The 21,910-nt window shown below is 39.4% G+C and overlaps 1 protein-coding gene across 1 annotated transcript in view; it reads left to right on the top strand.

Annotated features, from left to right (window-relative positions):
* The window catches only part of LOC124717243 (CWF19-like protein 2), a 186,068-nt gene extending 166,809 nt beyond the window's left edge, over positions 1 to 19,259 (top strand). Inside the window, exons 14-15 of the mRNA XM_047244045.1 lie at positions 1,738 to 1,959; positions 19,031 to 19,259. Coding sequence (XP_047100001.1) covers positions 1,738 to 1,932 — 195 coding nt within the window. The 3' untranslated portion in view covers positions 1,933 to 1,959; positions 19,031 to 19,259. The remainder of the gene's footprint in view (positions 1 to 1,737; positions 1,960 to 19,030) is intronic.
* Positions 19,260 to 21,910: the final 2,651 nt, after the last annotated feature.

The following is a 21,910-nucleotide window of genomic DNA, read 5'->3' as shown; positions in this document are numbered from 1 at the left end:
ATCAGATGATAATATTCTATGTGTTTCTTTTTCTTTCTTATAACAAAGATTAACAATAAAAGCATAGTTGAATGTGTCTGGAAAAATTCTCTGTTCCAGTGACACATTAAATGTATCACTAAAGTCATTTCTCCAAAAGTAAATTCACTTGAGAAAACAGTTGTTGTGGTCTTCAGCCTGAAGACTATATTGATGCAGCTCAGTCCTGTGCAGACCCGCTTAACTACTGCAATGACATCCCTTGAACGTACTTACTGTAATCAACCTTTGGTCATCCTTCACAGTTTTTACCCCCCACACTTCCCTTCATTACAAAATTCATAATTTCCTGATGCATCACAACGTGTCCTATTGACCAATCTATTTTTGTTCGCAAGTTGTGCCAAAAATTTCTTTTTCCCACTATTCGATTCAGTACTTTCGTAGTTATTCAATGCCTATACCTAATCTGCAGCAACGCATTTTGAAAGCTTCATTGCTGTTGATAGCATCATCAGGTAGATCTGAGAATGCCATTACAAATCTTGATCTACTGACTACTGCTTATTCATAATGCAATTGATAACCTCCTGTTTGCTAAACTGAAAATAATTTGTTTCCAGCAGGATATTTTAAGTAACAGCTGCTGAACTCTCTCTGAGGTGCTGCAGTGTAGAGTTGTATCAGCTTTGGTGCACATGCCTCATTTCGGTGGTAGTTGATCAGGTAAATATGGAGTCTACCAAATACTGTGTCACTGTGGCTAGACCACACACACAATATACAAAAGGTGTACAGAATGCGATCTTCACACTCACCTTTCACAGCTGTAGCTGAGTACAATATGTGCACGTGACATTCTGTGGATTTTTGTGGCACAAAAATCTTGGCCAGGAGATTATATTGAGATTTGATTTTTATGGAACCTGTGGAAAACATTTGGTAGACTCCTTATTAATCAGTAACAGCGTTCAGTTAATTAGGGTGAGGGGACTGGATAATTTCTTCAGTTTATTCACAAAGACAAAATTATGTGCCTAATGTCACATCCAGTGACAACTGAGTTCACCAATTTGACTACAGAGTCTTTATTCTATGGGTGAGAAATTCAACAGATAGTGTTCATACAATATCACTGTTATATCTGCATTGTCACGTCAGATGCCTAACAATTTGACAATAGAGTGGCAAGTTTGATAAAAGACGGACATACAGCCAAATTTATGTGTGTACGCTACTTTGCCAATTTCTGGTATAAGTGTAGCGACGCACCCCAGCAGTCTTCAGTCATAAAATTCATTTGGTTATCAGCTGAAATCATGGGGCATGAAGTCAACATCATGCAGCTGCAATCCCAAAAATTTGTTGAATACTCATTAAGCCATTAATCTGCGCAATGCCCAGATTTTGAATATTGTGTCTTATTGGAATACCTGCGTAGATTTTTGGGAAACAGATTTTACTGAAGTTGATTTATTCTTTTCCTGTCAGTCATCTGATGGACTAATTTAGTATTTTCTTCATTTGTAGGCCGCTTTCCTTTTGGTGGTTACTTTATGCAGAGACAGTCTGGAAGAATTAAGAAGAGAGAGAGAGAGAGAGAGAGAGAGAGAGAGAGAGTCCGTGTGATAACTCAAACAAACAACTATTCATCATTAAGATTATTCTTTATGAGGCAACCTGTAGAGATTAGTTCATTGGAACAGTTTTGAAGGAAATTGTATAACACACAGTTATTGTGATGGTGTTTACTTACAGGAAATAGTGGGTGGCATGCTGGACATAGACCACATGCTGTGGCGAAAGCCAAAGATGGAAAATTTCGATGCTCAGCGCCAGAAGGTAATGCAGTTAGTTCAATGGTGGAAGCCTCACGACTTCACACGAGGAACAAAACGTTCTCATGACAGCAGTTCATCATCATCATCATCACCATCATCTGACTCTGAATGATAAACTGTAAAACGACGTCATGATATGGTTTGTACATTAAAAACTCTTCTCTTAAACTTATCTTTCACTATGATGTGGACCAATTACATTATTGTTTTAAGCTACCTTTATTTTGTTACATTTTTATTTATTTATTTTCCTTTTCCTTTCTCTTTCTGTGATTTAAATTTAATTATTTTCAATCATGCGCACGGCCACACATGCATGCGCCCCCACACGTGCACACGGACATCGGGAGGACGACAGTTCAAACCCACAACTGGCCATCCAAATGCCTGGATGGTTCCTTTAAAAGAGCATGACCGGGTTTCTTTCCCATCCTTCCCTAATCCAATGGGACCCATGACCTCACTGTTTAGTCCCCTCCCCTAAATCATCCAAACCCCCCCCCCCCCCCCCACACACACACACACACAATGTTATCACACATTTATAAATTATTCTGTGGAGTAGAAATAGTTGTGAAGTACATATGATTTCAGTTTGTGTTTCAAATAAGTTTTATAATCCATTAGATACTTGACGTCACTTGGTTAGGCGATGATAGATTTTTACAGCTGAATACTTCACTTCTTCCTGTGCCACACTAGAACTGAGTGATAGCTAGTGTAAATCATTCCACTTCTAGTATTTTATTTATGAATCACTGCTGTTTTCAAACTTTGATTGGTTGTTGACAAAAACTTTGTGTAAATGTACTGTAAGGCTTTTGTCATTGTACCCACCTGTCTAAAAGAGCTGCCTAAAAGAGTTTCTAGAGTGGGCATCACTTGTCATCCTACGGCACATTTCCGTGCAACAAATAACATCTCCACCAATGGAGAGACACTCCACAATATGACGACATGATAGTTCATGAGAATGGGAAAGATCACATTTTTCAACATTTTTTATTTCCAAACTCCACTACTATCTGCAGTGGGAAAGTTTCAGAGATCAGCTATTCAAGAATGTCTGTGATATATGACTTCTAGTTCAAGTTCTTATCCTTAAAATATCATGCCACATTTGTTGATTTTCCCTTCATGTGTTAGAGAGAGAAAGTGAGAGAGAAAAGGGGAGGGGGGGGGGCGACGACTGTATGAGGGGATAGATATAAGGAAAAGAAGTGTCACATGTGAAACGTATCAAGTTTTTAGTGTAGGAGACAAAGTTTTTTTGGGTTTGTGAGACTTTTTAAAAGGACCAAATATTTCAGTGGCAGCAGCTGAGATATTTGTTACATATTCAAGAAATAACAAGGTATCGTGTTGCTTTTCATAGATATTTCCCTCTCCTTATTTTTGTTAGTTTTGTGATCTCAGTACGAGATGTGGAGCTCCCTTTCCTATTAACTTCTACCATCATGTCTGTCCACAGTTGTGAAAGACTTCTCATTTACCCTCCTTTGCTGCAGATTAGATGGCACAGCTCTGAGGTAAAGATATGTACTCTGCTGCTCACTTTATGATGTGTGGTGAAGGTACTTCTGCTACATCACAATCTGTTCCCCCTTCCCCGTTCCATTCACGAGTGGTGCACGTGTAGGGTGACTGCCGGTGAACCCCCGTGTCAGCTTTAATTTCTCTGATTTTTCCTTGGGATCATTTTGTGAGTTATACAAGGTGTATCCTAATTAATGGCATAAATGCATACATTTGAAAGTATATGATGCAAGAAACAAAAACATATCACTAAACATAGGTCACTAGATGAATTGTTTGTGAGATAGTTGCTACTTTGTGGTTACCGGTCACCACTGACTTGATTCTGTGTAAATGTCACCCCAGTTAGGAAAAGGTAACAATACTGTACAAGATGAAGAAAAGTTATTAGAGATACTTTGGTAGAAGTGCAGGTGTTTTGAATGAACACAGTGACATTTACACAAGTGTACTTGTAGTTAAAGAAGTTGTTCAAAGTGTCATCCTTTCCTCGGATGCAGGCCTGTACTGCCAGGTATCAAAAATCGGAACGAATTAATAAATAAGTACTGAACCTGACAGAATGTATGCCACCCAGTAGCAGCCTGCCAAAAACCTCTTCCCCTCGTGACAAAACACCTACCAAATAAAGAAGAAGTAAATGTAAGTTGCAGTTGCCGATGCTGTGAGTCGACAGCTTGAATGCTGTGCTCACATACCGTGATAGTGGAATTTACAAAATGTGAATATAGCTAGTACAGTGTTCCACTTGGAATCCTTTGAGAAATGTTCTAATGAGCACTGGAATACAGTATGGAAAACTTTTGTGCAGAAGAGTTATGGTCAGTCTCAGTAAATCTTATTTCCGCTGCACTGACTGAAATTTCTCTCAGTGTCTTGCTCAGAGAATCTGAAATTAAGATTAAAACAAAGTAGTGGCTGCCTTGTCTTTCAAGATCTGCAACTGTTTCATTTGGATTATGGCAGATTGCATAGATATAATACCAGGAAGATTATTTATAGTGACACTTGTATATTTTGTAATCAGTCTCAAGCAATATTTCAGTTATGAACAAACTATAGACAGGAAATACTATTTTAAAAAATGGGAAACTTTTGTACGAGAAGCTCAGGGGTCCTGTTTGTGTCTGAAAGTGTTATGTGATACAGCACAGGCTCTCTCATATCGTTTCAGTGTGTTTTCTTGGCGTGTAAAGACTTCTGTAAACAACTTTCATATTTTCTCTTAAACTGAATTTTACTTAAATTATCTTTTTCCCACTCCATTTCAGGCTGATGTCTCCAGATTCTCATCTTGGGATCATTATCTTGAGAGGAACTGCAGTGAACTCTCAAGAGTTTATCCAGAGTGCTCGCATTTGGGTTTCGGAGGAGGATGTAAGATACTGTAGAGGGCATAAAAGTCTACACAAGTCCCATGTTTACCTCTAAAGATGTGCAGATAATAGTGCATGTATGTGGTCTATATTTATTCAGTTTACAAAAATACTTAAATAAAGAGACATTATGTATTGTCCTGTTCTAGGTATTCAGTACCATTCACTTTTTTATGCACTGTATCAGCTTTTCATTATGCAGTGACCATCATAACTTGCATTTTTGCAACTTGTCCTCTTAAAAACTATGTAAGTAAACTGCAAATACAGATTCAGAATTCACCAAACAAAATAATGCTCAGTGTTGAGGTATAAGTGGTTCGTAACAGTCTGAACCCATCGGTTAGGGAGAGGCAAACATATTCATCTTTGGAAACTACAGTCCAACAAAAATTACTTGATAGTTGGCACTTCACTCTTTGGAACTGGTTTCCTCCAATCAAAATGCTCATCATCACACGCAAACTGTTCGCCTTTGCCAAACTGCCCCAAAAATTGGTCAGTTCAGTTTCAGTTCCTTTGTCCAGCTTTTTTTCTTGGTGTGTTTGGATCCTGAATCATGGATCTGGCACTTTTATTTCGTATTTCATATGCATGATAACCACACCAAAAACAACACACACACACACACACACACGCACACACACACACACACACACACACAACAATGCTAATAAAATACACACATTTCATACGCAGCGCTAACCAAACACTACTGGATGCATCCACACAAGATGTGATTCAGTGTCACATAGAAAGTTATCATAATCATAGAGATAGGCTTACACAGGATGACCTTCACACGACATTGTGTGAAGTCGGATTTTTGAAAGTTGCAGTTCATCATTGTGACTGGATCACCCCAGTTATAATTATGCTTACTTAATGCAGTGTTGTGGCGTAGTGTAATAGCAAGCATATTAACCTACCGTGTAGGTCATATGTTTGAATCATCAACTGTTTCAAAACATTTTATTATGCTAGATCTAATCAATAGGATTTAAATTCAAATTTGGAAAGAAAAGTTGCTACTCACCATGTAGCGAAGACACTGAGTCGCAGATAGAGTGAACAAAAAGACTGTCACAATATAAGCTTTTGACCAACAAGGCCTTTGTCGAAAACAGACGTCACACAAACGCGCGCGCGCGCACACACACACACACACACACACACACACACACACACACACACACACACAACTGCAACCTCCGGCAGCAAAAGCCACACTGTGAGCAACAGCAGCAATGCATGATGGGAGTGGCAACTGGGTGGGGGTGAGGGAAAGGGATAAGTGCTGCTGGGGAGTGTGCAAGGACGAGGTGGAAAGAGGGTAGGGCAGCTAGGTGCAGTTGGGCGGTTAGATGCGGGGCGAGGGAGAGGGTAGCGGAAAAGGAGAGAAGTAAAAAGACTAGGTGCGTTGGTGGAATGAGGGCTGTGTAGTGCTGGAATGGGAACACGGAAGGGGGGCTGGACGGGTGAGAAAAATGACAAGGAAGGTTGAGGCCAGGAGAGTTATGGAAACATGGAGTACATTACAGGGAGAGTTCCCACCTGTGCAATTGTTCTGTTGGGCTGTCCAACACATCTTTTATTTCAATGACTGCTTCACAGCCTGTGCCATATGGAGCCTTTCCACAAACATCAGCTTTTCTGAAATGTGCAGGTGGGAACTCTCCCTGCAATATATCCTACGTTCCCATAATCCTGCTGGCCTCAACCTTCGTTAGTCATTTTTCTCGCCCATACAACCCCTTCCCTGTTTACATTTCAGCACTACACAGCCCTCTTTCCTGCAATGCACCCAGTCCATTTACTTCTCTCCTTTTCTGCTACCCCCCCCCCTGCCCCCCCCCCCCCACCACCTCTTCTCGGCCCTCCGTCAACCTCGTGACTGCACCTAGCTGCCCTACCCTCTCTCCACCTTGTTCTTGCTTGGTCACCAGGAACACTTCACTATCCCCCACCCCTACCCTGCTATCCCTCCCCGTCCCCACCCCAGCAACCCAGTTGCTGCTCCCATCATGCAGTGCTGCTGTTGCTCGCAGTGTTGCTTCAGCTGCCAGAGGCTGCAGTCTGTGTGTGTGTGTGTGTGTGTGTGTGTGTGTGTGTGTGTGTGTGTGTGTGTGTGTGTGTGTGACCTATTTTTGACAAAGGCCTTGTTGGCTGAAAGCTTATATTGCGACAGTCTTTTTATTGTGTCTATCTGCAACTCAGCATCTCCGCTATATGGTGGGTAGCAACTTTCCTTTTTGTAATATTTTTGCATTCCAACCTGGATTTTCCATTGATAAATTTTTTTTTATTTCTAATTCTTTGTGCCTCATTTTCATCGTCGTGTTGACTTTTTTATTTGTTCTTGTTTTCTTCATGTCATTCTTTTCTTCATTTGAAAGCTGCCTATGTTGCCTATAATCTGCAGCCAAGTGCCAACAAGGACTGCTCATAGGTTGGTTGCACCCAAGTGCCAACAAGGACTGCTCATAGGTTGGTAATGTGGCAGCACATAGCCAGTCTGAGGATAGTTTCAGGTAATCAATGATAGCAAGGAACTGCAGTTTTCTTTTAGCACTGAAACTGAATTTCTTTTCTGTCTTGAGTTTGCTTGTAGAGGTTAGGTTTAATCGTTGTGAACAAAGCGATCCTAATTTTATCTCTGCCACAGATAGCTGACCACTGTTTTCTCAGATACACTGCACATCACGATGTTGTGGTTAGTGTAGGACATCAGTTTAAATTCAGGACTACAAAATGCATCACGTGCCACATTCAGTCATTAGTCACTTAAAATCAAAATAAAACTCAAGTTGTAAAGGAAATGCATCATTTACAACAACAAAACACATTGCACACACAAGCATCTGCCAACAGCAAAATGTGTCAAAGGCTTTAGCACAAAGACTATCAAATACTTCATAGCAACAAACTGTTTCTGATGATCGTGTCATCAGAAAGGTTTACATTTGGTTTGTTTGAGCAGTTGCCAGCAGGTTCATGCGCATGCGCAGTTGAGTCACATATGGCCAGTGCCTTGCTTTTGGCTACTTGTGCGGCTCTTGCTGTATCAGCAGTGGCAATGGGGACATAGTGTCCACATGACCTGTGATTAAGTTTAGTGATTTTGCTGCTTCCTCTTCGTTTATAGCTCTTACGTCAAATGAAAACAAAATGGATTTCTGTGCCAGGAGCTATAAAGTGAATTAAAATACATTCACATAATTATGGAAGGCTAAAATATGTTGTTAGTTTCAGTTTTCTGATTTTGTTTCACTTCCAGGGTTTTGACAGTCAGGCATTAATTGCCTTTCGCAATAATGAAGTTATTTCTGTCAATTTGCTAAAGAAATATGGCTTTTATTAATCTTTTCTCTAGAGGCAGTCAATTTATTTGAAATATTATTGGCTAGTATCAAATACTTGCTGAATTTCAGGTGCATGTTTTTATCTTCTGGCACACATGGCATTATGCCATAATAAAGAACCAAACATGAGATAACATAGTACTGGTACTCCAAGCAAATTTGCATCCAAAAACCATACTGAAAAGCTTAATATCAGGATGGGGCCTATTTCTTTGTGAATCTGGACGTAACGAATGTGCGCCTTAAGCCGAATTATGCATTTTAGTATGGTTTACAGAATTCCGATGCTCTCGGTGTATCGTCGGATGTCCTGTTTCACTTATGACGTAATGTAACATCTCTTAATGTTATATAGGTACGAACATATAGGCTTCCTACGTCATCGTAGCTGTGCAAGCGCAGTAATGCTGTTTTCTGGTTCTCTGTGACAACTCCAGAACCAAATTCTAACAGGTTGCAGGAAAATATTGCCAATGATGGTTTTAAAAGCTTTACTTTCAGTGTAAATTTCATTTCAAAGAAGGTGAATTATGTGTGTGAACGTGCTTTGAATTTCTTAAATCACAGAGCGTTTGATTCCCATTTAAGGCTTAACACTTTGAGGGCAGCCACTTAGATGAATTTCTAGCCCAGCGGACCAGACATTTATGTCAGTATTTAAAATCTTACTGGCATATTTGTCTGACGTATCTTAAAGTGGAACACATACAAAAAAAAAAAAGACCAACATTATATGTCAAAGCTTAGCTTTTCTTGCGGCTGTACTAAGTACATTAATTTAAACCATTAACTTTTCCTACTTGTGTGTTCATGCTACTGAACAGTGATGTTGCTATTGGCTGACTACATCACAATATCTGCTATCATTGGCTGGGGAGATCATGTGACACGACCTACGATTGGCTGAGAGAAGCGAATCGCAATCTCGGTTTTGATGCTTCGGAAACTAAGGTGCTGTGTTTGGTGGAATTTCAATACATACTTTCATATTATGAAAATATGCAGTGTGTCGTAATATGAAAATATGTAGTATACATGTTGCCCTATATCAAATATCTTTACAAAATGCATTTCTCTTCCAAGTTTCATTTTTTAAAGTGCTTGGCAGTTCTACGCCGGTGTATAAAATGTTAACCATTCAAAGGAGTGGTACATTACATGGTTTTGAGGGGAAGTATATCGTCACTTAACACAGAAAAAGTATTTTTTTAACCAGCAAATCTGGGAATTTTTTTTTGCTTGTCCGTGTATATACCCTAACGTGTGATATTGACTTTTGTCCAGTAATAGGTTTTATTTAGATACTTCTCAAAGTATCTTCTGAACCCTCTGTGTTTATAGCTGAATAGCACCAGGTTAAACACTTCAAGCCTCAATCTCTCTTGTACTCCAATGGACCAGAACTTGTCCAAGAATGGCCTTTCAAACTGTTCGTAGATGTGACATTTTTTAGTCATGTCAGTGGCCCACAGCAAGACATGGCCCTGTGTATAAACTACCACAGAGCATATCTTCTGTGCTTCGGTCCAGTTCCTTTGAAAAATGTTCCAGAATGCTCTTTTGAACACAACTGGGTTTGTTTGCTTACTTTTTCAAGAATAGTGACATTGTAATAGTGATGATACCACTACGAAACACATTCAGTGGTGCCTCACTGACGTGTATCAAAATACATTGTGGCATAACTCAATTTCGTGCACACATTTCTCTCCCTAAATTTACTTTTCTGTCCAACGTATTTTATGAGAATGTTCCAATTTGGAAATTGGATTAGGATAGGTACTATGATCACTATTGGCAGAGATGCTATGCAATGGATCATGGATTTTCCTACCTTACTGTTGGCTTTCTCACTCCTTCCAGAATTAATTCTCCAATTGATTATGTTTAATCTTTTGCACACTATGTGATTTGTGATTTCTTTCCAGAATTAATTCTCCAATTGATTATGTTTAATCTTTTGCGTACTATGTGATTTGTAATTTCCTTCCTCATTGCAATTACATATTATACCATTCATGAAAGAGAGAAAGACAACAGTATAGTAAAAAATTTACAAAGTTATATAATTATCTTAAATTATTACAAATGTGCTAACTGTCTTCCAATGGCAACATCCTACTGCAGGTCACCAGATAATACATTTTAAGAACGTTGTGGGAGTTCTAAAACATAGAATTCATATTAATGTCTTTTAGTTTAGTGTGCGACTTAGCAATTTACCTTTTCTCCCCAATGATGTACAAAGACACCAGCATGGCTGCGGCAGCTATTCTCTCTTCGCAATGACTTTATCTCCAAAACTCTCCATTTAAAAGCGCAAGTCCTTGTTGCATCAGGAGAAGGAAATTAGGACATGGCTCGGTAGTAGAATGAAAACTTCCAACTTCCACATGTTGTAACTTTTACTTAAGACAATACAATTGCAGTTTGGTACACTCAATCAACTTATCAAGTACAGTTAGGCAACCAGCTATCGCCATCATTCAATATTCACAATAGATTGAGACGAGGAGAACAATTGGCACCAAAAGCATTCACTTGGCCTTGGAAAAAGTAAACTGCCACACCTGACACATCAAATAAATTGAAAAGGTGGGAGCAGACACCATCCTGGCATTTGCTACCGATGTTGCGGTCCTTGGCAACACCCTAGAGGAAGTATCACTGATACTCGCTAATTTCTCCACAGCGTTGAAGAAAATTGGGCTCGTGGTTTGTGATGATAAAATGTCTCATCATATGATGTTGTCTGGCTCTCCTTCCTTACATTGTTGTTGGTGGGCATGTCTCTCAATGAATTACCTTGGGTCCATACTGACTAGTAAAAGAGAAGTGATGAAAGAAGTGCATCAATAAATAATGAACACTAATTATATGTTCTTCCATCTGAACAGTTTATTCAAGTCACATCTAATATAAGAAGAATGAGATTCAGCTGCATATGACATTAGTATGGCTAATACTTGTACGTGGTTGTGAAACCTGGGTGACAGCAACAACTGAAGAAGCAGTCTATACCTTCGAGAGAAAGATACTTTGAAAGATCTAGGGACCCATCTACGATAACATGGAATGTAAACTGGAACAAAGAAATATGCGGTTTGCAGAACCACACATTGGCCAAATATTAGGGCAGAAAAGGTTGTGGTGGTTTGGCCACGTTTTTCAGGCTGATGAATCCTTCCCTAATCAAGTCCTCCATTCTCAACTTTATGGAAAATAACCAAGGGGTTATCCAAAGATGTGATGGAAGGGTTGAGTATTACCAGTCCTTAAACAAATGGAGCCAACAGTGCTGGAAGATAAAGCTAGAGACAAGCAATGATGGACTACCATGTGCTGTAGTTACCTCCCCTGTTGTGAGGGACGGACTTACCTTTTTTATTGTACTTCTTGTTTTGTTTCTTTATAATTTTTGAACAATGTAAACTCCAGGTTGGAATGACAGCAATATAAGGAAAAGACAGATTGCTAATTACCACTTACAATTAGCTTTGAGCCACAGTCTTCATCAGAAAAAGAAAGAGAAACACACACCATTCATTCATGCAAGCACACCTCATACACACATGACCTCCCACTCGGGCAGCTCGGACCAGAATGCAACTGTCACATGGGATGAAAGTGGCTATCTGGAGGGGGCAGGGAAGGGGAAGGGGTAGAAGTGTATGGGTGGGGAGAGAGGGGAGCACTGTCTTACGGAGTGTGTAGGGACTATACTGCCAATAGGCACATCGTCTGGAGGCTGTGGGGAAAAATAAAGCAAAAAGGCGAAAGACAGACAGGTGCAGCGGCAAAGGGCAGCACACAAAGAGAGTGGGAGAGAAGAAACTGTTGGATGGAGGGTGTGGGAACACTATGTTACTGTAGAAACTAGGTGCATAACAATGGTAATTCATGACGAAATAGCTTGTTTTTATGACTTGTGTTACAACTGCTGCAGTATTAGAAAGAACTACTTAATTTTATTTAACAAACAGTGCCAAAACAAATGTAATCAAATTGCAAAACCACACCAGTCTTGGGTGCTTTTTTGAATTCACATTAATATTATACAACAACATTGTGATTTTTAATGTAACAAAAAGTGTAATTGTACATTACATCTTAAACTCAATAGAAAGTGCAGCAGATAAGTGTAAAAGGAATCCAAAAGGTGTTTTTATCCATGTGGGAATGAATTCCCTTCAAAGCAGCAGTGAAGAATAAATCGAAAACCACACAAGGAACCTTATTTGAATGGCCAAAAGCCTCTACTCAACTTCCAGAATAATAATCAATGGTGCTGTGTCCAGGAGATTTGTGAGTGACAGTTATGTGTAGAGAATAAATGGCAATAAAAGAACAATGCAGTAAAATAGTAGTCATTTTCATTGATCCCAACAAATCTCTAAGTGCAAAGTGTCTTGCCAAGGATGCTCTACATCTGAGTAAGTTAAGATAAAAATATTTAGTAAGATGTTCACAGATACTTACCATCTTCTAAAAATTAGGGAACTTATAAATAGTGATTGCAAAAATCTTATGAAGAAATACAAGAGACCAAGCTAAGCCATTATCTTGAAAGAAATGTGCTAAAGCCTTTGAGAAACAGTCAAGGTAGGTATGTTATGCCCTAGAATACAAGTGGTGTAAATATATGCTTCAAATAACAAAAGCTCAATAATAGACGAATTGGAAATTTGCAAATACTATAGTTTTTGTTATTAAAAAGAGCACTGGTTTGCTGAGGACGCAATTAAAATTTTAACCAAAACAGGGAATTACAGGTCAGCAAATAGTTCTGCAGAAGAAACAAGTCACATGGAGGCTCATGTATACTTCTGCATAGTGATATAAATTATGAACCCAGAAATTGTCTTCAGTAAATCTTATAGTACTGTCAATATATAGAATCCCCTTGAGGTCAACAACAGAACTATTGTTATCTAAGTTTCAAATTATGCTAGAAGACCTTTATAGAGAAAGAAAGAAAAAAATCTAATAGCTGCTGGTTTTAGTATTGATATCACATGTGATAGTACATGGTGTGGCAAATAAAAGTATCCCATCTGAGTGGATACAATTGGAATTTGTGGCAGCATTAACGGAGAAGGAAAAGACCTACAGCTACTTCCAACAAATTGGAGCAACTACCCATACAGCCGGCCGAACATTGGAGCACACTTACAGAATCTTCATGCGTGACAGAGATGTTAGCAGAGATCAGTCTGGTCGCAGCCCTAACAGACGACTCAGGCCATCTGTTCTGTCTCTGTGTGATTACTTTGTGTGGGGAGCCCTCAAGTCTAAGGTGTATTGCAACAACCCTCTTAGCCTTCAAGCATTCCAGCAACACATTTCAGATGAGACTGCAGCAATTTCAGCAGTCCAGCTTCGATGCACCTTCAATAACGTGCTGATCAGTCCCAAAAGTGGTTACTTTCAACAACTGCTATAATCAGGTTAGTACTGTTTTTCCTTTCCTCTTCTGGTTTTTTGTACCCAGGACCAGTTTTATTTGCCCCACCCTGTAGCTATGTTTCAAGACTGAATTTCTTTGAATCTACTGGAAGCAATAGCCAGTGAGTAACATGTATTGACAATGTTTTATATATATATATATATATATGTGATGTAACTTACCAAACGAAAGCGATGTTGGTTGCAAAAGGTAGAATTTTGTGTGTGTGATTGTGTTTGTTTGTGTGTCTATCGACCTGCCAGTGCTTTTGTTTGGTAAGTCTCATCATATATATATCAAAAAACAAAGATGATGTGACTTACCAAACGAAAGCGCTGGCAGGTCGAAAGACACACAAACAAACACAAACATACACACAAAATTCAAGCTTTCGCAACAAACTGTTGCCTCATCAGGAAAGAGGGAAGGACGAAAGGATGTGGGTTTTAAGGGAGAGGGTAAGGAGTTATTCCAATCCCGGGAGCGGAAAGACTTACCTTAGGGGGAAAAAAGGACGGGTATACACTCGCGCGCACGCACACACACACACACATATCTGTCCACACATATACAGACACAAGCGCATATATATATATATATATATATATATATATATATATATATATATATATATATATATATACAAAGATGAGGTGACTTACCGAACAAAAACGCTGGCAGGTCGATAGACACACAAACAAACACAAACATACACACAAAATTCAAGCTTTCGCAACAAATTGTTGCCTCATCAGGAAAGAGGGAAGGAGAGGGGAAGACGAAAGGAAGTGGGTTTTAAAGGAGAGGGTAAGGAGTCATTCCAATCCCGGGAGCGGAAAGACTTGCCTTAGGGGGAAAAAAGGACAGGTATACACTCGCACACACGCACATATACATCCACACACACACACACACACACACACACATATATATATATATATATATATATATATATAGAGGGAAACATTCCACGTAGGAAATATATATCTAAAAACAAAGATGATGTGACTTACCAAATGAAAGTGCTGGCAGGTCGACAGACACACAAACAAACACACAAAATTCAAGCTTTCGCAACAAACTGTTGCCTCATCAGGAAAGAGGGAAGGAGAGGGAAAGACGAAAGGATGTAGGTTTTAAGGGAGAGGGTAAGGAGTCATTCCAATCCCGGGAGCGGAAAGACTTACCTTAGGGGGAAAAAAGGACAGGTATACACTCGCACACACGCACATATCCATCCACACATACAGACACAAGCAGACATATTTAAAGAATAAGGTCTTTATAAACGACAACTCCTTCTACTCAATAGATGAGTTCTTAGACATGAAGTAGTAACTAAAAAATAATAATTAATTATTTTGCGTAAAGAGAACTTAGGTTAAAGTGACATGTTCCACATCATTACGTACACATATTCATGATCTACGGAACAAGGATTAATCTATGTATGTATGTATGTATGTATGTACATCAGGATTCAGAAAAAATGCACAAATTTGTAATCAGTACCCTCAGCAACTTAGAAACTTGGTCTCAGCTAAATGGGTTGAATTTAACATATCTAAGGCTCACATGATACAATTCAAAACCAAATGGTCAAAATGTAAACAGATTAAGATTATCCATGACAGCCAAGATAACTGTCTCTTAGGATTAAATCTGGATAAATATTTGAGCTGGCAGGCACACAATGAGTACCTAGCAAGCAAATTGAGTAGCTTTGCATTTGCAATACAAATATTATTAATTGCAAGTGACATGGACACATGAAATTAGTGTGTACAGTCTACTTTGAGTCCGTTATTAGGTCTGGTATTGTTTTTTGGAAAACTCGACAAATGTAGAGTGGATAGTAAAAATTGAAGTAAAAATGATTCGAAATTTGTGCACAGTAAATCATTAAGAACCACGTTGTCCATTACTTAGAAAACTCAAATTTTAACTCTGCTGTCTCCATATATACACTGCTGGAAAAAAACAAGTACACCTGGAAAGAAAACGTTGATTCTGATCCAATGACAGCATATGGCACCTGGGGCTAGTAGATGTACTGATAATGGTTGCAATGTCATAATAGGGAAAGCTCATAGCCGAAAGGCTCAGTGTAGTGCAAATGTGTGAAGCAAGCAGGCAACCATGCCATGGAGATGCTCTTGTGCTTGCTATGTGAACATCCTCACACCTGTGGATGATGTTCTGGAAGTCCACACAGCACAGATGCCCACCAAGATCATTGTATTGTAAGGGTAGCAGTGGCATATTTTACAGCTACCATAGCACAGATAATAGGGCTTGTGAGTCAAGACATGTCAACACAAACTGTTGGGAACCGGTTATTAGTAAAGGGACTATGGGCATGCACTCCTCTAGCTTGTGTTCCAATCACACCACACGATTAAAGTGCACTGCTCAACTGGTGCCGTTAAAGGATCACTTGGAACATGGAATGGCACACTGTGGCCTTCAGTGCTGAAAACAGATTCTGTCTGCCTACAAGTGACGGTCATCTGCGCATACGACATAGACCTGGTGAGCACTGTCTTGTAAAGAGCATTCGTCCGAGTGTCGGGTCTTATTGTTTGGGGTACGATAAGCTACACCTCTTGTTCACCTTTGGTGTTTCTGGAGGAGACACTAACCAGTGCTCAATATGTGCAGACTGTTGTTAGAACCTTTCTTTTGCCGGTTTTGCGACAGGAGGATGATGGGCTGCCTGTGAAGCTCAATGTGCTCTGCAAGACATGAAGGAACTTCCGTGGCTAGCACGATCTCCACACTTTTCTCCGGTCAAGCTCAAGTGGGATATGATGGGACAAGAATTGACTCGTGTGACTTGCCGACTAACAACTCCTACATAACTACAGGAACAGGTTGAGCAGGCATGGCATAATGTATCCCAGAACAGTACTTGCCATCTGTACGTACTAATATGGGTGATTCAGCATGGGTTGATAGCTGGTACCTTAGAACCATTTGTGCTATTAATGTGTAAATATAATCATGTCATGTACTCCATAAGCACAGTTGTAACAATAAATCTTGAGTGAACTGGAAACCTCTAAAAGGGAGTGCTAATTTTTTTCTGGCAGTGTATATAAGATAAATATCTTTCTGTATACCAAACATGAATTATTTTAAGGGAACCATTTTGAAAGTCTCTTCAGGTTTGCTGCCCGATCCTAAAATCAACTTGCCTCGATATTTTGGCGATCCAACTGGTCGCCATCTTCAGGAAAATGCCGCTTCTGCTGATGAGTCCCGCTGAGAACTGACGCCAGGTTGCAAATCGACGTCCTATATAGGCCACCGTTCAGTACACGGCGCATGCGCCGCCCATCACGGTTTCTGCCTTCCTAGACAGGGAGGTGGCGCCACCCTTAGTGAAACACTGCTGGCAGCGATATATCGCAATCAAGGCCGCACCGAAGAACGTGGATACCTTCTTCGTCTGGCCGCATGGATATGATGCTCTTCAACTGTCTTCATCCCCGTATCAAATTTACTATGGAGGTTGAAAATTTTTAGACGTTATGGTTTATAAAAAACCAGATGGTACTTTGGGACACAGTATTCATCGAAAGCCGACACACACAGATTGGTATCTGCATCCTAAGAGTTGTCATCCACCACACCAACGCAGTGGCATCCTTAGGACTTTGGTATGGAGAGCATATGCCATTTCCGACACAGACAGCTTAACCCAAAAACTTGAGCATTTGATGGCTGTTTTTAAGGAAAATGGATACACCAAGAAGCAGATTCGTCGGGCTATGGAGTTTGGACCATCTCCGGAGGTGTATGGAGGGGAACATAGATCTGTGGCCTTTCTTCCTTATGCTGGAGGCTTATCGTTTAAGATTGGATGAATTTTAAGGAATTTTAACATTAAGAGTGTGTTCCATCCACCTTCTAAGATTAGGGCTCTGCTCGGCTCTGTGAAAGATGATTTGGGGCTTTGGAAACCCAGTGTGTACAAAATTCCGTGTCAATGTGGGAAAGCTTACATTGGCTGTTCGATTCGCTCAGTGCATGACAGGTGTGTGGAACATTGCCGTCATACAAGACTACAACAGCCGGAAAAATTGGGAGTAGCAGAACACTGCCTAAATGAGACACACAGTATGAAATTTGGTGAAACTGTGGTTGTTGCCAACATTTCTGGTTTTTGGAACAGTGTCTATAAAGAGGCGATTGAAATTAGGTTGGCTGATAATTTAATCAGCAGAGACAATGGGTTTCCTCTTAGCAAGACGCTGAATCCTGTATTATCTCGCATCAAAACTGAACGTTCTTTGGTGCGGCCTTGATTGCGATATAGCGTTGCCAACAGTGTTTTACTAAGGGCGGCGCCGCCTCCATGTCTAGGAAGGCAGAAACCGTGATGGGCGGCGCACGTGCTGTGTACTTAACGGTGGCCTATATAGGACGTCGATTTGCAACCTGGCGTCAGTTCTCAGCGGGACTCATCAGCAGAAGCAGCATTTTCCTGAAGATGGCGACCAGTTGGATCACCGAAATATCGAGTCAAGTTGATTTTAGGATCTGGCAGCAAACCCAAAGAGACTTTCAAGACTTATTACACCAGGAAAGCCTACGTAATCACAGGAAACCATTTTGTTTATTAACATAACACAAGAAAGAAAGAAAATTTTATGCTTCCCACCACCTCAAATTGTATGCACAGGGATCTCAATATATGGGAATGAAAATTTATAATATATTAAAAAGGGACAAGTTAATGCAGTTGAATTTAAGTCTACTTAAAAAAAGCTACATGAGGTGTTGAGACTGAAATGTTGTTACTCAGTGGATGAATTCATGCAGGATGAACTGGAAATGTGAGCCGGACTCAAAGTGTTACATATCGTAAGAAGTATCATTTTAATGATGTTCTTTATTTTAGTATTATTATTTGTGTAAAAATCATTTTAAATGTATTAAACAATTTTGACATGTCTCCTGCATGCAAATCAAATAGATTGCAAATGTATGTCATTATACGGATAAACCACAATTTCACTAATGTCCCTGAATTCACACAGCCACGTTACATCCATAAAAGAAAAAGAAAAATGTTCACTCTTATTCCCAATTAGAACAACTACTTCCATATTTTCATGAAAATATTAAGACCACAAGCCCATTAACAGTTCTGAGAAACAAAATTGTCTCCCATTTATGACATTAATATTAACCGTAAAGTCAGTACTGCTTTTTTTTAAAAAAAATGGCTATAGAATATAGCTGTTGTGTTTTTCAGTTAGTGTATTAGTGTTATCATCATATAACAACATCTGTATTTATCATAAAATAATAGTTATCTGCATGTTATAAGAGCATAGATACTTTTCATTCACCTAACATGTATCTTTAGATATTGAATCAACAAAATGAAAACAGTGGAAGGAGTGGCTGACAAGTTACATTTTTAAATGTCTGTTTAATTGTCACACAAATTATCTCATGTAATTCTTTTATTTCTTTCAGAAGTGCCTCTGTTCCACCAATGAACCAGCTACTACTAACATTCAGATACTTTACCTCTGGTGATTTCTTTCTGTCCATTGGAGACTTTATTGACATTGACAAGGAGACAGCCAGCAGGATTATTAAAAGTACGTTTATGTCAATGGACAACGTGCTCAAGAGACACTTTTTTTTAATATTTCAGTTCTCCGTTGTAATTAAATGAAAATAAAATAAACAAATGTAAAAGAATTAATATATTTTTATTCTGAAACCATTTGCTTTAATGTCTTTTTCTAATACTAATTTTGAGCTTTGTTGTTGTTGTGGTCTTTAGTCCAGAGACTGGTTTGATGCAGCTCTCCATGCTACTCTATCCTATGCAAGCTTCTTCATCTCCGAGTAACTACTGCAACCAACATCCTGAATTTGCTTAGTGTATTCATCTCTTGGTCTACCTCTACAATTTTTACCCTCCACAATTCCCTCCAATACTAAATTGGTGATCCCTTGGTGCCTCGGAACGTGTCCTGCCAACCAGTCCCTTCTTTTAGTCAGGTTATGCCACAATTTCCACTTCTTCCCAATTATATTCAGTACCTCCTCATTAGTTACGTGATCTACCCATCTAATCTTCAGCATTCTTCTGTAGTACCACATTTCGAAAGCTTCTACACTCTTCTTGCCTAAACTACTTATCGTCCACGTTTCCCTTCCATACATGGCTACACTTCACACAAATACTTTCAGAAAAGACTTCCTGACACTTAAATCTATATTGATGTTAACAAATTTCTCTTCTTCAGGAACGCTTTCCTTGCCATTGCCAGTCTACATTTTATATCCTCTCTACTTTGACCATCATCAGTTATTTTGCTCCCCAAATAGCAAAACTCCTTTACTACTTTAAGTGTCTCATTTCCTAATCTAATACCCTCAACATCACCCGACTTAATTCGACTACATTCCATTATCCTCGTTTTGCTTTTGTTGATGTTCATCTTATATTCTCCTTTCAAGACACTGTTCATTCCGTTCAACTGCTCTTCCAAGTCCTTTGCTGTCTCTGACAGAATTACAATGTCATCGGCAAACCGCAAAGTTTTTATTTCTTCTCCATGGATTTTGATTGCTACTCCGAATTTTTCTTTTGTTTCCTTTCCTGCTTGCTCAATATACAGATTGAATAACATCGGGGAGAGGCTACAACCCTGTCTCACTCCCTTCCCGACCACTGCTTCCCTTTCATGCCCCTTGAGTCTTATAACTGCCATCTGGTTTCTGTACAAATTGTAAATAGCTTTTCGCTCCCTGTATTTTACCCCTGCCACCTTCAGAATTCTAAAGAGAGTATTCCAGTCAACATTGTCAAAAGCTTTCTCTTAAGTCTACAAATGCTAGAAATGTAGGTTTGTCTTTCCTTAATCCATCTTCTAAGGTAAGTCATAGTGTTAGTATCGCCTAACGTGTTCCAACATTTCAACGGAATCCAAACTGAACTCCCTCAAGTTCAGCTTTTTCCAGCCATGACTTATAAAACTGATAGTTCAGTAATCTTCACACCTGTCGACAGCTGCTTTCTTTTTAATTGGAATTATTATATTGTTCTTGAAGTCTGTGGATATTTCGCCTGTCCCATACATCTTGCTCACCAGATGGCAGAGTTATGTCATGGCTGGCTCTCCCAAGGCTATCGGTAGCTCTGATGGAATGTTGTCTGTTCCTGGTGCCTTTTTTTGGCTTAGGTCTTCCAGTGCTCTGCCAAGTTCTTCATACAGTATCATATCTCCCATCTCATCTTCCTCCTCAATTTCCATAATATTGCCCTTAAGTACATTGTCCTTGTATAGACCCCCTCCCTCCCTCCATCTTTCTGCTTTCCCGTCTTTGCTTAGGGCTGGTTTTCCATATGAAATTTTGATATTCTCTTTTCTCCAAAGGTCTCTTTAATTTTTCTGTAAGCAGCATCTATCTTACCCCTAGTGATATATGCCTCTACCTCCTTACATTTGTCCTCTAGCCATCCTTGCTTAGCCATTTTGCACTTCTTGTCTATCTCATTTTTGAGATGTTTGTATTCCTTTTTGCCTGCTTCATTTACTGCATTTTTATATTTTCTCCTTTCATCAGTTAAATTCAATATCTCTTCTATTACCCAAGGATTTCTGCTAGCCCTCTTCTTTTTACCTGCTTGATCATCTGCAGTCTTCACTATTTCATCTCTGAAAGCTACCCATTCTTCTTCTACTGTATTTCCCCTGTATTTGTCAACTGTTCCCTAATGCTCTCTCTGAAACTCTCTACAATCTCTGGTTCTTTCAGTTTATGCAGGTCCCATCTCCTTAAATTCATACATTTTTGCAGTTTCTTCAGTTTTAATCCACAGCTCATAACCAATAAATTGTGGTCAGAATCCACATCTGCCCCTGGAAATGTCTTACAATTTAAAAGTTGGTTCCTAAATCTCTGTCTTACTATTATATAATCTATCTGAATTTTCCCATCTCTCCAGGCCTCTTCCATGTATACAACCTTCTTTCATGATTCTTAAACCAAGTGTCAGCTATGGTTACGTCATGCACCATGAAAAATTCTACCAGGCGGCTTCCTCTTTCATTCCTTACCCCCATTCCATTTTCACCTACTACTTTCCCTTCTCTGCCTTTTCATACTGTTGAATTCCAGATCCCCATGACTCTTAAATTTTCGTCTCCTTTAACGATCTGAGTAATGTCTTTTATTGCATCATACACTTCTTCAATCTCTTCACCATCTGCGAAGCTAGTTAGCATATAAACTTTTACTACTGTGATAGGCATGGGCTTGGAATCTATCTTGGCTACAATAATGTGTTCACTATGCTGTTCATAGTAGCTTATCCACACTCCTATTTTTTTATTC

This window comes from Schistocerca piceifrons, chromosome 9 (assembly GCF_021461385.2).
Source record: "Schistocerca piceifrons isolate TAMUIC-IGC-003096 chromosome 9, iqSchPice1.1, whole genome shotgun sequence".
Taxonomy (NCBI): domain Eukaryota; kingdom Metazoa; phylum Arthropoda; class Insecta; order Orthoptera; family Acrididae; genus Schistocerca; species Schistocerca piceifrons.
This window is presented reverse-complemented; position numbering and strand designations above follow the sequence as displayed.